Raw genomic sequence first — 14,140 nt, 5'->3', positions numbered from 1 at the left:
CTGTGTTTCAGAACTATCTAAACCAAGCTGAACTCTCATGAGCTGTGTTTGCCCCTGGCCTTCCATCTTTTCGCGGTTAAAGTCTCACTTTCAACTCGAGTCACTTAGATGATCCAAACCAAGTCTAACCGTTAAAGTGAGACCTGGTGGGCGTGACCTTAACAGCCAAAATGAGGGGACCGGACAAACTGTGCGCAGCTACAAAATATGATGTAATATTTAAATTTAAAAACCAGGGCGGGGAAGGAAGGCGTTGCAGCTAAGCGGCCTTTTTCCTTTCTTTTTTGACTGGCTGGGCACCACCTACCCCTCAGGCCGCCGGCTCCGGCCGCCTTTCCGTACGGCAATATGGCGCCTCCCTATGAGGAAGGGGGCCTCCCGGTTCCGAGTCACCGCCCACTGAGCCCCCTCAGCGGGCACCCTGCCGCGCCTCCGGCCTTTCCGTACCGAAACATGGCGTCGCCCTACGTGGGGCGGGCGCCTCTCGGCTAAAAGCTCTCTCTAGCTCGCTACCCGACGCTGAGGAGCGGCCACGCTGGCCGCTACTCACACGACCCGGGCGGGGAGGACCGCTGGCAGGGCAGCGAGGGATGCGGCCTCGGAGGGGCAGAGGCTGAACCGCCCTGCCCGCCGCGCATCCTCCCCGCCTCCGCCGCTGCGCCGGCCCCCCGTCAGATTCTCGGCCCAGCGGCAGGAGGGAGGACGCTGACTCCGTGGCAGGTGAGGGAAGCAGGCGCGGAGGCTGGCAGCCCTGCGGAGCCCGCACGGGAGGAACGAGGTCGAAATTATAGGCATTTCTTCGCTTTTTCCCGTCGGTCGGGACCCGGTGATGTCGCGTGGAGGCGTGGAAGCGGCGCAGACTGCGGGCGGGCTGAGTCTCAGCGCGGCCTTTGTCCCACCCCTCGAGGCCGTCCTCCAGGCGCGTCCCGCTTCCTTCGCTTGCTCCCGGCTCGGCCACTCCCTCGCCGGCCCAAACAGTTGTTTACCACGGAATCTGCTCGCTGGGAGAGAGTGGCACTGGGTGCTAGAGCAAGGGGTTCGCGCAGTCTCTGGACAGAGCTCCTTTATTTCGCTGAAAGACCCTTTCTGCTGGGGAGTCTCTTGTGTCCAGTTTGGGCTCGGCGTGCGGCTCAGATAGACGGTCTTCACGGCAAGTTCGAGGATCCTCCCACCCCCCGGTTCCCTTTTGGGGCATAGCAGGAATTGGGGAATGTTGAATGAATGAGCACACTGTACGCAATTAAATGGGTCCTCGCTGTATCCTATAGTCCTCTAATTAGAGTTACCATCTGTGGGGAAGGAAGCCTGTTGTGTACCAGCTGTCGTTATGCACGCTCTGTCCTTTACACTTGCCCCAAACCCAAGAGGTGGGTAGCTGTACTTGACAGATGAGGAAACTTTAGTTACCCAGCAGGTAAAGAGCCAGAATTGGAACCCAGGTTTGTTTTAGACCAACGCCCATCCCTCCTGTATAAACTGACTCTAGAGAGATGACACAGCTATCAACAACTATTTGGTGGTTATCTGTTTGGGGGAGGTACTTATATGTATGGAGCAGTATGGTTGGTCTTGCCCTTAAGAAGTTAAAACTCTAGGTGAAGACCTTTTTTTTAAAAATAAGAACTAGCAATTTTACGGTCTGACCCCAATGCATCTCTAGGTTTTCATCACCTGCAGCTTGTTCTCATTTTTGTATGCCTTCGATTGTGCCTTTTGAGTGAAATTCCCCCCTTTTCACCTCCTCTCTTCCTCTAGACGCTTTTTAATTGGGTGAAATCCTACTCTTTGCAAAAACGCAAGCTCAAGTAACACCTTTTCTGGGAAGGTTATCCCAACTTCCTCCAGGCAGAATTATTTACCTCCTCTGCTATATTCCCTAAGTGATTCATAATGCCATTAAGGCTTAAGTTTCACTGTATTTCCTTGTAAGAATGTCTGCCTCTCCCTTTAGACCATGCTTTTTCATCGTTCTCTTCCTCTTTAAATAAACATGTTTTGAATTGGATTTAAGGCAATGATGAAGGTCAAGTCGAGTAACCATCCCTACAGCAGTTTAGAGAAAGGTGCAAGCACTGGTAAGCTTGGGGAGGCGACGTCGGAGGAGGTAGGCCTTGAGCCGAATATTAAAAGGGTTAGTTTACGAAACAGTGTTAAAGACCTGGAAATCCTACTTTTCCTCCTTACTGCGCAGAATGAGTTACTTTATCCTTTCTGAGCTTATTCCCAGCATGTGAAGAGGATAAAATTAGAAGCGTTTTTGTTTGTCCTTTCTCCTAGAATATGCTGGTAGTGCTATCTTTTGGGTCTTGAGGCATTTCTAGAGCCAGACAGGATTTAGGTCAGAGTGGAGATGGGTGTCTGGAGTGGGCTGCTGGAAGGTAAAGGGGAACTACATTAAAGCAACCTTCGTATTAATAATACAGGCCTGAAAACGTCAATTCCAGTAACTTCATTCTATTTAATGGAGTATCTAATGTTCAGATAATTATATCAAGTGATTCTTTGGTCTAAAGTGCAGAAGAGAGTCTGCCAAACCTCCTGAAAACAGTCAACATTTCTTCTGATCCCTGGATTGCCTTCCAGGTGTGCAATAAGGTCTAATTAGTGCTTATGAAAATGTTCTGTGATCTTCACGTGCTAATAGTTCGAATGCTAATTATTTTTAGTAATATAAATGCAGTAACATTGTGTCTTTCTTTTCCCTTACTTGGGAACACCTTAAGAACAGAGAACTCCAGCAAAAATCTAGGGAAAAACTCGACAAAAACATTTATGGTAACTAGGAGGTTACTATCCCAGGCCTTTATTAAGTAGCCCACACCAATGTATTAAGTTTTATTCCCTTTCTAATGAGCAACTCAGAAAATTAAAACCCCACCCAGCCATATGGTTGTTTTCAGCTTCCTACTTTACTCACCATCTTTTCCTGCTAACTAGCAAAATATTTGCCCTACACATTTTTCTTAAATGCTTCAGAAGATTCTGCCTTCTATTTGTCATTCCCAGATGTCTTATCCACATGATAAGATCAGGGAACCAACTCCTCAGCCCAGTGTATATTCACTTCAAAGCCCAACAAAAAGTTTACTTCCAGAGTTTTCCTATCAGTTCTCAGGAATGAAAGTAAAGAATTTGAGAATTACCCTTTGACTGAAATAGAAGCAGACAGTTTTTAGTGTTCTAACAGGTTAAGGCCCTGTGTTCTTGTGAGTGGGACCAAAATATTAAAACTTGTTACTCTCTGAGGTAGAGGTCCATAAACTTGATGCTTACAAGTGTCATTTTACAGGTGATCTGTTTAATCATGGAAGTAGAATATTGTAGCTGGATAAGATCTTAGCAAGTCCATTTCTTTTGCAGACGAGGAATCTGATGGAGTTCCTGTTGTGGCTCAGTGGTTAATGAATCCAACTAGGAACCATGGGGTTTCAGGTTCAATCCTTGGCCTTGCTCAGTGGGTTAAGAATCTGGCGTTGCCATGAGCTGTGGTGTAGGTCGCAGATGCGGCTCAGATCTGGTTTGGCTGAGGCTGTGGCGTAGGCCGGCAGCTGTAGCTCCAATTAGACCCCTAACCCGGGAACCTCCATGTGCCACTGGTGCGGCCCTATGAAGACAAAAGACAAAAAAACAAACAAAAAAACACATGAGGTATCTGAAATCCTAAGAGATTAAATCATTTGCCCAGAGTCACACTGCTAGTGTCAGAGCAAGAACATTTTGGTTCATTTTGTTTTTTCTTTCCTAGGAAGGTGAATGAACTTAATTGAGAATGTCTGAAAACCTTGACAAGTCCAATATAAATGAAGCAGGAAAATCAAAATCAAATGATTCTGAGCAAGGCCTTGAAGATGCTGTGGAAGGTTCTGATGAAGCTTTACAGAAAAAAATAAAGTCGGGCTCTCCTAGCACCCAGAGAGTGCAAAGACCTCACTGTAAGCACATTTGACTGGTTAGAAGGAATATTATTTCTGATGATATTTTTTTCATTGTGCTTTGTTGTGCATGTGGCTCTGAGCTAGGTTCTAATACCATGATAACATTGCCAATAATTAGCATTTAAGAATAGCAACAGTTTTGCAACTGACAGCCTAGTCAGGTATGGATTTTCAATTGTGTGAGAAATTAAAAATTTTAGAATAATGTCCAGAATGTTCCTGTCTTCCTCCAGCCTCAGTGACATTCCAGTTTCTCTGAAGTGCTCCAAGAAGTAGGAGGGTGGAGTACAAATTGCAGCTTTAATTAGAAGAGTGAAAAATCCAAGGCAGGTTCCAGCCAGGACTGTGCTTGTGCAGGTTTAAAATAAAAAGTTTTTGAATGTGAATGAGTTCACCACACCTTAACTTCACTGCCTGGGGGCTGGGTTCCCACGAGGTTGAGGGGATTCAGTTTGCTAAAAGTGTGTGGTGAAGTCATTTCAGATCCCTGGCAGGGAGCAGGCCTGGTAGATGAAAGGATGGTAATTTCCGCACGTATTCCCAGCAGTTGCTCCAACTCATGTCTTTTATTAAGGCTCCTCAAGCTTTTTGAAGTGAGTCCAAAAATCTGCATTTTAAAAGGGAGTGTCAGAGTCTAAGAATGTCAGTGTTGATGTTATCTCTTTAAAGTATAGACGATCAGTAACTCTTCATAGTTGGTAGAAGTACAGACTTTTTTGGGTTCAAGCTGTGTTTTTTTTTTTTTGATAAAAGCCCCTCTCAGGTAATTAATTTGTCAACATTCTATTCTTAGAGCAAGCATTAGTGGACCCTGTTTTATTGTGGTTTATTATCACATAGATTTTGATAAACTTTCTATTACATCAAATTGTGTTCAGGGAGGGAAACATGCTGACATGTTAATAACAGTCTAGCATGCATGTAATGAAGCCTTGTCTTCAATCTGTATAGCTTGAAAGCGTCTGTTTTCTCGTTTTCTCTCTTTTATGATTTGTTTGGTTTTTTTTGGCTGCACCTGGAGCATGTAGAAATTCCGGTCAGACCCTTGCCACAGCAGTGACAATGCCGAATCTGAATCATTTAATTCCCTGTTTTCTCTTTTTTTGAGGCCGTACCTGCGCCATGTGGGGGTTCCCAGGCTAGGGGTTGAATTGGAGCTGTAGCCGCTGGCCTATGCCACAGCCACAGCAACGTGGGATCCGAGCCTCATCTGTGACCTACATCATAGCTCACTGCAATGCCAGACACTTAACCCACTGAGCGAGGCCAGGGATTAAACCTATGTCTTTGTGGATACTAGTCAGATCGGTTTCCACTGAGCCACAACCGGAACTCCTATTTTCTCATTTTTTGAATAAGGAAAATACACTTACCTCTTAGCTTTGTTGTAAAGGATAAATGAATTCACATAAAGCACATAATAAATACTCAATAAACATTAGCTGTTAGTACTACTGCTACTAACATGTCACCTGTTGTATTATATAGACACCCAGGACTGATGGCTTTAATGTGGCCGTCTGTAGCCAAATGGCAGTTTTATCACTTGCAGTTTCTGGTAAAGTACCTTTGGGAGTTCCCACTGTGGCTCAGCTGCAACAAACCCAACTAGTATCCATGAGGATTCGGGTTCGACGCCTGGCCTCACCCAGTGGGATAAGGATCCAGCATTGCCGTGAGCTGTGGTGTAGGTGGCAGACGCAGCTCCGATTTGACCCCTAGCCTGGGAACTTCCATGTGTTGCAGGTGCGGCCCTAAAAAGGAAAAAAAAGAACAAGAAGTTCTAACCCTTGCTTTAGATCTTCAGTCATTCTTTGATTAATGGCCTTGCCTCTGGCATCTCATCAGTCTGATGGCATGATTCCAAATTAATGTCAAGCCAACACTAGACTACATTATCTGAAATTGTATGTGGTTATGTCCTTAAGGCAAGAGTGCTTATCTTGGGCCCCACAATCAAGTGTTGAGGAATTCAGGAACAGTCAAAAAAATGTACCAACATTTGTGTGTATGTGTATTTTTCTAGGAAGAAGTTCATGAACACTTTCACTAAGTTCTCATAAAGGTTTATATCAAAATCAAGTTTAAAATTAATGCCCTGGAATTCCCTTGTGGTTCAGCAAGTTAAGGATCCGGTGTTGTCAGTGCAGCAGCTCTAGTGGCTTCTGTGGCTAGGGTTTGATCCCTGGCCCGGAAACTTCTACATGCTACTTGCGCAGCCCAAAAAGTAAATAAGTTTAATAAAATGTTGTTTCTGCCTTTCTTGCTCTTTTTCCTTATAGTAATATGTGGCTACAGGGCTATGGCCTCCAGTGGTAAAACTCAGGCTCCATAACCAGGGACCAGATTAGAAGACATCATCATTGGAATGGAGCTTAAATAAAGATTTGTAAAATAGGAAGTTAGCTGTTTGCAGATATTTCCCCCAAACTGTGTAAATGTGGAGCACATCTGGGATTCTACAAATTAAAAACAAAAAGTAGCCTTTAGCCTTACAAATTATAATACAGTAATATATATATATATATATATATATATTTTTTTTTTTTTTTTGGCTTTTTGCTATTTCTTGGGCCGCTCCCGCGGCATATGGAGGTTCCCAGGCTAGGGGTCAAGTCGGAGCTGTAGCTGCCGGCCTATGCCAGAGCTACAGCAACACGGGATCCGAGCCGCATTTGCAACCTACACCACAGCTCAGGGCAAGGCCGGATCATTAACCCACTGAGCAAGCGCAGGGACCGAACTGCGACCTCATGGTTCCCAGTCGGATTTGTTAACCACTGAGCCACGAGGGGAACTCCAATACAGTAATATTTTAATGGTAGAATGGCAATTGGTAACTGTGATAGTGTGATTTATGATAAGAAATGTATGTTTGGTCTTTGTCCCCTTTCTGGCATGGAGTTCCTAATCTATTGGAATTTCCTAGTGTTGAGAGCTAGAAGGATGTCTTTTGTTATGCTAATGAGGTGACTTTTGGGAAGCACCTTGGTAACCTAACCTAAAGCTGGCAGTTTAGTTGCCAGGGGACTCAACCTTGTGAGTAGAAGATTGGAACTTTCAGTCCTGCCCACCCCACCTCTGGGGCTAGAGGTTTTATCAGTTGCCATTGGCCAGTTATTTAATCAAGTTTGCCTATACAGTGAGGCCTCCGTAAAATCCTAGAAGCTTCTGGGTTGGTGAACACATGAAGCACGCTGCTTCCCCATGCCCTACCCTATGCATCTCTTCCTTTTGGCTGTTCCTCAGTTATATCCTTTTATCATAAACCAGTAATCTAGCAAGTAAAGTGTTTCTCTGAGTTCTGTAAGCTGTTCTAGCAAATTAATCAAATGCAAGGAGGAGGTTGTTGCACCTTGCTACCCATAGCTGGTCTGTCGGAAGCAGAGGTGACAACCTGGACTTGGAACTGTTGTCTGAAGGGGAAAGAGGGGACAGGACTGAGCCCTTAACCTGTGGAATTGGATGCTATTTCCAGGTGATAGTGTCAGAACTGAGTTGAATTGTAGGACACCTTGATGGTGTCTGAGATTTGCTTTGTGGTGTGGGGAAAAAACCTTTGCCCCACCTCCCCTGTGCATAATGGAATTTGGGTGCAGAACTTCTATTAACCTACAAAATGTAGAAAAAGGAGGAGTTCGCATTGTGGCGCAGCAAAACAAATCTGACTAGTAATCATGAGGTTGTGGGTTCAATCCCTGGCCTTGCTCAGTGGGTTAAGGATCTGGCATTGCTGTGAGCTCTGGTGTAGGTTGCAGATGTGGCTTGGATCCTGCGTTGCTCTGGCTGTGGTGTAGGCCGGCAGCTATAGCTTCGATTAGACCTCTTGCCTGAGAACCTCCATATGCCAAGGGTGTGGCCCTAAAAAGCTAAATAAAAAATAAATATTAAAAAAAAGAAAAGGTAGGAGTTCCCATCGTGGCTCAGTGGTTAACGAATCCGACTAGGAACCATGAGGTTGCGGGTTCAATCCCTGGCCTTGCTCAGTGGGTTAAGGATCCGGCGTTGCTGTGGCTGTGGTGTAGGCTGGTGGCTACAGCTCCGATTCAACCCCTAGCCTGGAAATCTCCATATGCTGCTGGAGCGGCCCAAGAAAATGGCAAAAAGACAAAAAAAAAAAAAAAAAAAAAAAAAAAGAAGAAAGAAAAGGTAAAAGTGGCTGGCGTGTAAGAATTGGTTGGCATTAATCTGAGGTCCTGATTTGATTCTAAAAGATGATCTGGTCTTAAAACATAGAGTTCCTTAGAGTAAGGATCAGTCAGCTATAACTTAATGTTTCCTTTAAGTTTCTCTACTTTCACATGCTTTTAAAATTTATTTTGTGGGAGGAGGAAGGATTTATCACTTGGCAGCAAGTAAGGAAAACACAGGGGACCTTTGCCAAAGCAGTGTCACTCTGAACAGCAAAAGTGGAAAAGTTTTAAGCTAAGGGTACATGCATAGGTTGTCATGAAGGGGCCTGAGCAGAAAATTCAGCATAGAATTGGGGCAAATGTTGCCAGAGCCTAAGCTCTGGCTGATTGAAGTCAGGAGGGTCAGAAAAGGTCAACATCATCATTCCTTAGGTTCTGACCAGTCTGGAGACTCAGCATGTAGCTACCATTCTCTGCCTGGTTGGGGGCTTCGTTCCTCCAGAGCTCAAAGCTATGTATCAGGTTGTTCTGTACGTCCCTTGAGAGGAGCCAGGACTGTTTTATCCCTGAAGTACTGTTTCTTGACTGTATCCCCTTGCTTCCATAAAGATTAATTACTGAGACCTGTTCAATGGCAAGCATTGTGGCCAGGCTTAGATGACAAAGTGGTTTAGGTCAAAAACGGCTTCTCTTATATGTACAGAGCCACCCCTACCCTGTCTGCCTATAACACTCTGGGACTATGCAGATATCTTGTTTCTGCTTGAACTTCAGCCCACTAATTTTAGCCTTTACCATGGATCTTGACGGCACCAATATTACTCTTTTATTGTAATGGTGATTTTTAAAAATTGAAGTATAGTTGATTTATAATATTGTGTTAGTTTCAGGTGTACAGCAATGTGATTCAGTTTTTTTTTCAGATTATTTTCCATTATAGGTTATTACAAGATAATGAATATAGTTATACAGTAAATCCTCGTTGCTTATCTATTTTATATATAGTCGTTTGTATCTGTTAATCCCATACTTCTAACCATGGTAACCCCATTCCCCTTTGATTACCATGCTTGTTTTTCTGTGCCTCTGAGTCTGTTTCTGTTTTGCACACAGATTCATTTGTATTATTACTTATGTTATTTTCTTGAGTTTTTTTTTTTTTTTTTAATATACTTCAATTCTCTGCTCACAAAGCACTTTCTGCTCTAGTGCTTTTTGTTTGTTTTGCATTTTTCTTTTGAGGGCGAGCCTGCAGCACATGGAAGCTCCAAGGCTGGAAGTCAAATTGGATCTGCAGCTGCCGGCCTACACCACACAGCCACACCAGATCCAAACCGCATCTGTGACCTCGACCACATCTTGCATCCTCACTGGGTCCTAAACCCACTGAGCAAGGCCAGGGATCCAACCCGCATCCTCGTGGATACTAGTCGGGTTCATTAACCGCTGAGCCACATCGGGAAACTCCGGCATTTCTTACTTTTTTTAATCTTAAAATTTTTTTTATTAAAATATAGTTGATTTACAAGTTCTTATATTTCTAAAATGCATGACCAGACGGAATTACAGTGTGTCTGTACCAGTTAAGCAATGTTTATCAAGTGTACACTGTGGCAGGAATCCAGCAGCGAACCAGGCATGCATGTTCTTGTCCTCATGTCGCTTGCAGTCTGGTGAGGAAGATATTGCCACAAACAACTTCTGCACCTTGTAACATGCTCTGTGGATAAGCTCACGGCAACGCTGCATCCTTAACCCACTGAACGAGGCCAGGGATTGAACCCGAGTCCTTATGGATACTAGTTGGGTTCGTTAACCACTGAGCCACTACCGGAACTCCCATAACCTTGCCATTTTTCATGGCTCTTACTACAACTCAGGTTTTCTTCACAAATTGAGGTGAAGCCACATTGTCTACCAGATTGCATCTTATTAAGCAATTGGTAGATTTGGGAACTCTCAAAAAAACAAAAACCCAACAAACCTACCCCACAACCCTGTAATTAGCATGTAATAGATGAATTCCTGTGCATGTAGATCGGTAATGTAATTGGTGATTTGAAACTGGTAGATTTGAGAACTCTCAAAAAAACAAAAACAACCCAACAAACCTACCCCACAACCCTGTAATTAGCATGTAATGGATAAATTCCTGTGCATGTAGATCGGTAATGTATCCTGATCATATCTTAGAATTTTTATCTAAGAACTTTTATCTTAGAACTTCTATCTTTCTTGATCAGGTATCCTCCATTAATAAGTGTGAATTTATTTTATATTTTTACTGAACCCAGGGCATATGGAAGTTCCTGGGCCAGGGATCGAATCCAAGCCACAGCTCTGACCTATACCACCGCTGCAGCAGCTGCTGCAGAGACAACACCAGGTCCTTAACCGTCTGCACCGCAGTGGGAACTCCAGTAAGTCTGATTTTATGTAGTCTCTAACTTGGACAGTTCCTGAAAACTTTCGTCTTTCTCGTTGTCCTTGGTACAAGCTGTTTTGTCCCATATAGACCCAGAACAGTGAAAACTCACTCGCCTATGGTTTGGAAGAGTCTCATTTTTCTTAGAACATTCTTCAGTCTTGTTATATTCTTTTTCCATATTAAGCAACAATGGCCTTAAAGATTTAAGTGATTTGTTCAAGGGTCACACTCTACAGAGTCTAGAGGAAGCTGAATTTCTTTCTGATTTGCTCTGTCCACTGCATTTCCTGACAAGGCAGCATATAAATTGCCTTATTTATCAATTATGCAAATGCATGAAATTGGGTTTGTTTTTTTTTTTTGTTTTTTTTTTTTTGTCTTTTTGCCTTTTCTAGGGCCACTCCCGTGGCATATGGAGGTTCCCGGCTAGGGGTCTAATCAGCTGTAGCTGCCAGCCACAGCCACTCGGGATCCAAGCTGCGTCTGCAAGCTACACCACAGCTCATGGCAACGCCGGATCCTTAACCCACTGAGCAAGGCCAGGGATCGAACCTGCAACCTCATGGTTCCTAGTCGGATTCGTTAACCACTGAGCCACTACGGAACTCCAGAAGTTGTTGAAAAAATAGTAAGTTTACTGAGAGAACTTGGTGATTTTCTGTTATTTTCATACATTTAAGAAGGCCAGATGTTTGAGTATTTTTGCAAAACCAAGGTTAAAACAAAACTTGGAATCCCTGGTGACAGTATTCTCTGAATTTCTTCATAAAAGTTAAGAACTCAGTGGAGTTTAATAACTCCTGGTGCTTAATATATCACAGTGGAAGCTCCATTTTCTGAGAAGTAATAACAGAAAATCTCAGAAATTTAACAAGAAATATATCTATAGCAAGTCTTTATTGAGTGCCTTAAAATCTTTTGATTGACTTTATTAAGGTCTATATAATTTATATACAATAAAATTTACCAATTTTTTTTGGCCACACCCGCAGCATGTGGAAATTCCCAGGCCAGGGATTGAACCCATACCATAGCAGTGACATTGCTGGATCTTTAACCCACTGACCCACCAGGAAATTCCAGAATTCACCAGTTTTAAGTGTGCAATTTGATGGGTTTTGACAAATACATTTACAGTTGTGACTGCCACCACAATCATGAACTGCTAGAATGTTTCCCCAAATTCTCTTATGCACGTTGGCAGTGAATCTCCCACCCCACCCCACCCCCAGCCTTTGGCAACCACTGATCTGCTTTCTGTCACTATAATTTTGCCATTTTTATAATTTCATGTAGATAAACTCCACTGTACATAGTCTTCTGTATCTGACTCTTTCACTAGGCTAGATAATACCTTTAAGATTTGTCTGTATTTTCTGGAGTTCCCGTCGTGGTGCAGTGGTTAACGAATCTGACTAGGAACCATGAGGTTGCGGGTTCAGTCCCTGCCCTTGTTCAGTGGGTTAAGGATCTGGTGTTGTTGTGAGCTGTGGTGTAGGTTGTATCTCGCGTTGCTGCGGCTCTGGCATAGGCCTGCGGCTACAGCTCCAATTCGACCCCTAGCCTGGGAACCTCCTATATTTTGGCGTGTGTCAAAAGTTTGTTCCTTTTTTAATTCTGAGTAGTGGTCCATTGTATGGTTGTGCTACTGTTGTTTATCCATTTTGCCATTTATAGATGCTTAGATTAGTTCCAGGTTTTGATTGTTTTTGAACAAGGCTGCCATGAACATTTGGGTACAAGTCTTTACATGGCCATGTTTTCACTTTTCTTGGGTAAAGACCTAAAAGTGGGGTTGCTGAGTTATGTGGTTTTACTTTGTATTTAGAAACCAAGAGACTGTTTTCCAGAGTGACTGTACCTTTTTGCATTCCTACCACTTGTGTATGAGAGTTCCAGGTGCTCCACGTCAATGGCAGCACTGGGTAGGATCTGTCTCTTTAATTTTGGCCCTTCTAGTAGGCGTATAGTGGTATTTTTTGTGGTTTTAATTTCCATTTCCCTCATGATTAATGGTGTTAATCATCTTTTCATGAACTGACTGGCCATTTGTTTTAATAACTTCGGAGAAATGTTTGCCCATTTTGTACTGGTTGTCCTCTATTGTTGAATTGTAAGTATGCTTTATATATTCTGGATACAAGTCCTTTATCAGATAAATGTTTTGCAAGTATTTTCTCCCATTGTAGCATGCCTTTTCATTTTCTTAGTAGAATCACAGAGCAAAAGTTTTTAACTCTTCTAAAATTTTTTTATTGTTATTTCCCCAATTAACTCTTGATAAAGTTTAATTTATCAGTATTTTCTCTTACCTCTTGAGCTTTTTGTATCCTATGTAAGTTGCAAAGATTTTTCCCTATCTTTTCTCCTAGAAATCATGTAGCTTTTTATATTTAGGTCTACAATTCATTTTGAGTTAGTTTTTATTTATCATATGAGATAAGGGCCAAATGTCTTTATGTATAGATGTCTAATTATTCCAGCACTATTTGATGAAAAAACTGATCTTGCCTGTTGACCACAAATATACATATGTATGTGTGTGCCTCAGTCTGTTTTTGGACCCTCTGTCATTTCAGCTATATATCTCTCCTCATGCCAGACACTCTATCTTTTTTTTTTTTTCGTCTTTCTGCCTTTTCTAGGGCCGCTCCTGTGGCATATGGAGGTTCCCAGGCTAGGGGTCTAATCGGAGCCGTAGCTGTTGGCCTACGCCACAGCCACAGCAACGTGGGATCCAAATACAAGCCGCGTCTGCGACCTACACCACAGCTCACGGCAATGCCGGATCCTTAACCCACTGAGCAAGGGCAGAGACCGAACACGCAATCTCATGGTTTCTAGTCGGATTCGTTAACCACTGAGCCATGACGGGAACTCCCCAGGCACACTATCTTGATTAATATACCTTTATAGTAATATTCTCTAGAAATGCTGAAAAGAATTTTGTGAATTTTCTCAACTTCCCCTTAGGTGACTAAATAAAGATTTTTACCACACAGGATTTGACCTTGTCAAAGATTTCATTCCTTTTTCAGGTGAGCAAAAGAAAAAAGTAAAAAAAAGAAAATAACTTCACTAGCCTAGGAAGATCTTTATAACTATTAAACCCTGTGTAAACTAATGACGTTATATATCTCATTTCAAGCCCAGATCTTATCACCACTACATAAAATGATTATAATCATCTTCTAAGCCAGTGCTTTTCAAAGTATGATTTCTGGGACTATCACCATCAGCTGGAGTCTTGTGAGAAACACATTTCTCCAGCCCCACCCCAGACAGGCTAAATCAGAAACTCTGAGAGGGGGCCCAGCAATCTGTCTTTACAAGCCCTCCAATTCTGAAATAGGCTAAAGACTTGCTTTCATGGACTTTTTTTTTTTTTTTTTTTTTTTTGTCTTTTGTCTTTATAGGGCTGCACCTGTGGCATATGGAGGTTCCCAGGCTAGAGGTCCAATTGGAGCGGCAGCTGCTGACCTAGACCAGAGCCACAGCAACACCAGATCCCAGCCACATCTTCGACCTACACCACAGCTCACAGCAACGCTGGATCCTTAACCCACTGAGTGAGGCCAAGGATCGAACCCTCAACCTCATGGTTCCTAGTTGGATTAATTTCTGCTATGCCACAATGGGAACTA

At 43.1% G+C, this 14,140-nt stretch overlaps 1 protein-coding gene across 2 annotated transcripts in view; it reads left to right on the top strand.

The window, feature by feature from the left end:
* The window catches only part of TCP11L1 (t-complex 11 like 1), a 48,773-nt gene continuing 34,978 nt past the window's right edge, over positions 346-14,140 (top strand). The window contains exons 1-2 of one of the 2 annotated variants that reach the window (XM_021083207.1): positions 346-720; positions 3,746-3,932. In XM_021083207.1, coding sequence (XP_020938866.1) covers positions 3,770-3,932 — 163 coding nt within the window. In that variant the 5' untranslated portion in view covers positions 346-720; positions 3,746-3,769. Of the gene's footprint in view, positions 1,151-3,745; positions 3,933-14,140 lie in introns of both variants that reach the window. The other variant, XM_021083208.1, reaches the window with a different exon arrangement.

Source organism: Sus scrofa, chromosome 2, assembly GCF_000003025.6.
Source record: "Sus scrofa isolate TJ Tabasco breed Duroc chromosome 2, Sscrofa11.1, whole genome shotgun sequence".
In the NCBI taxonomy this organism is placed as follows: domain Eukaryota; kingdom Metazoa; phylum Chordata; class Mammalia; order Artiodactyla; family Suidae; genus Sus; species Sus scrofa.
The sequence above is the reverse complement of the archived record's forward strand: the minus strand, read 5'-3'. Positions and strand labels throughout refer to the sequence as shown.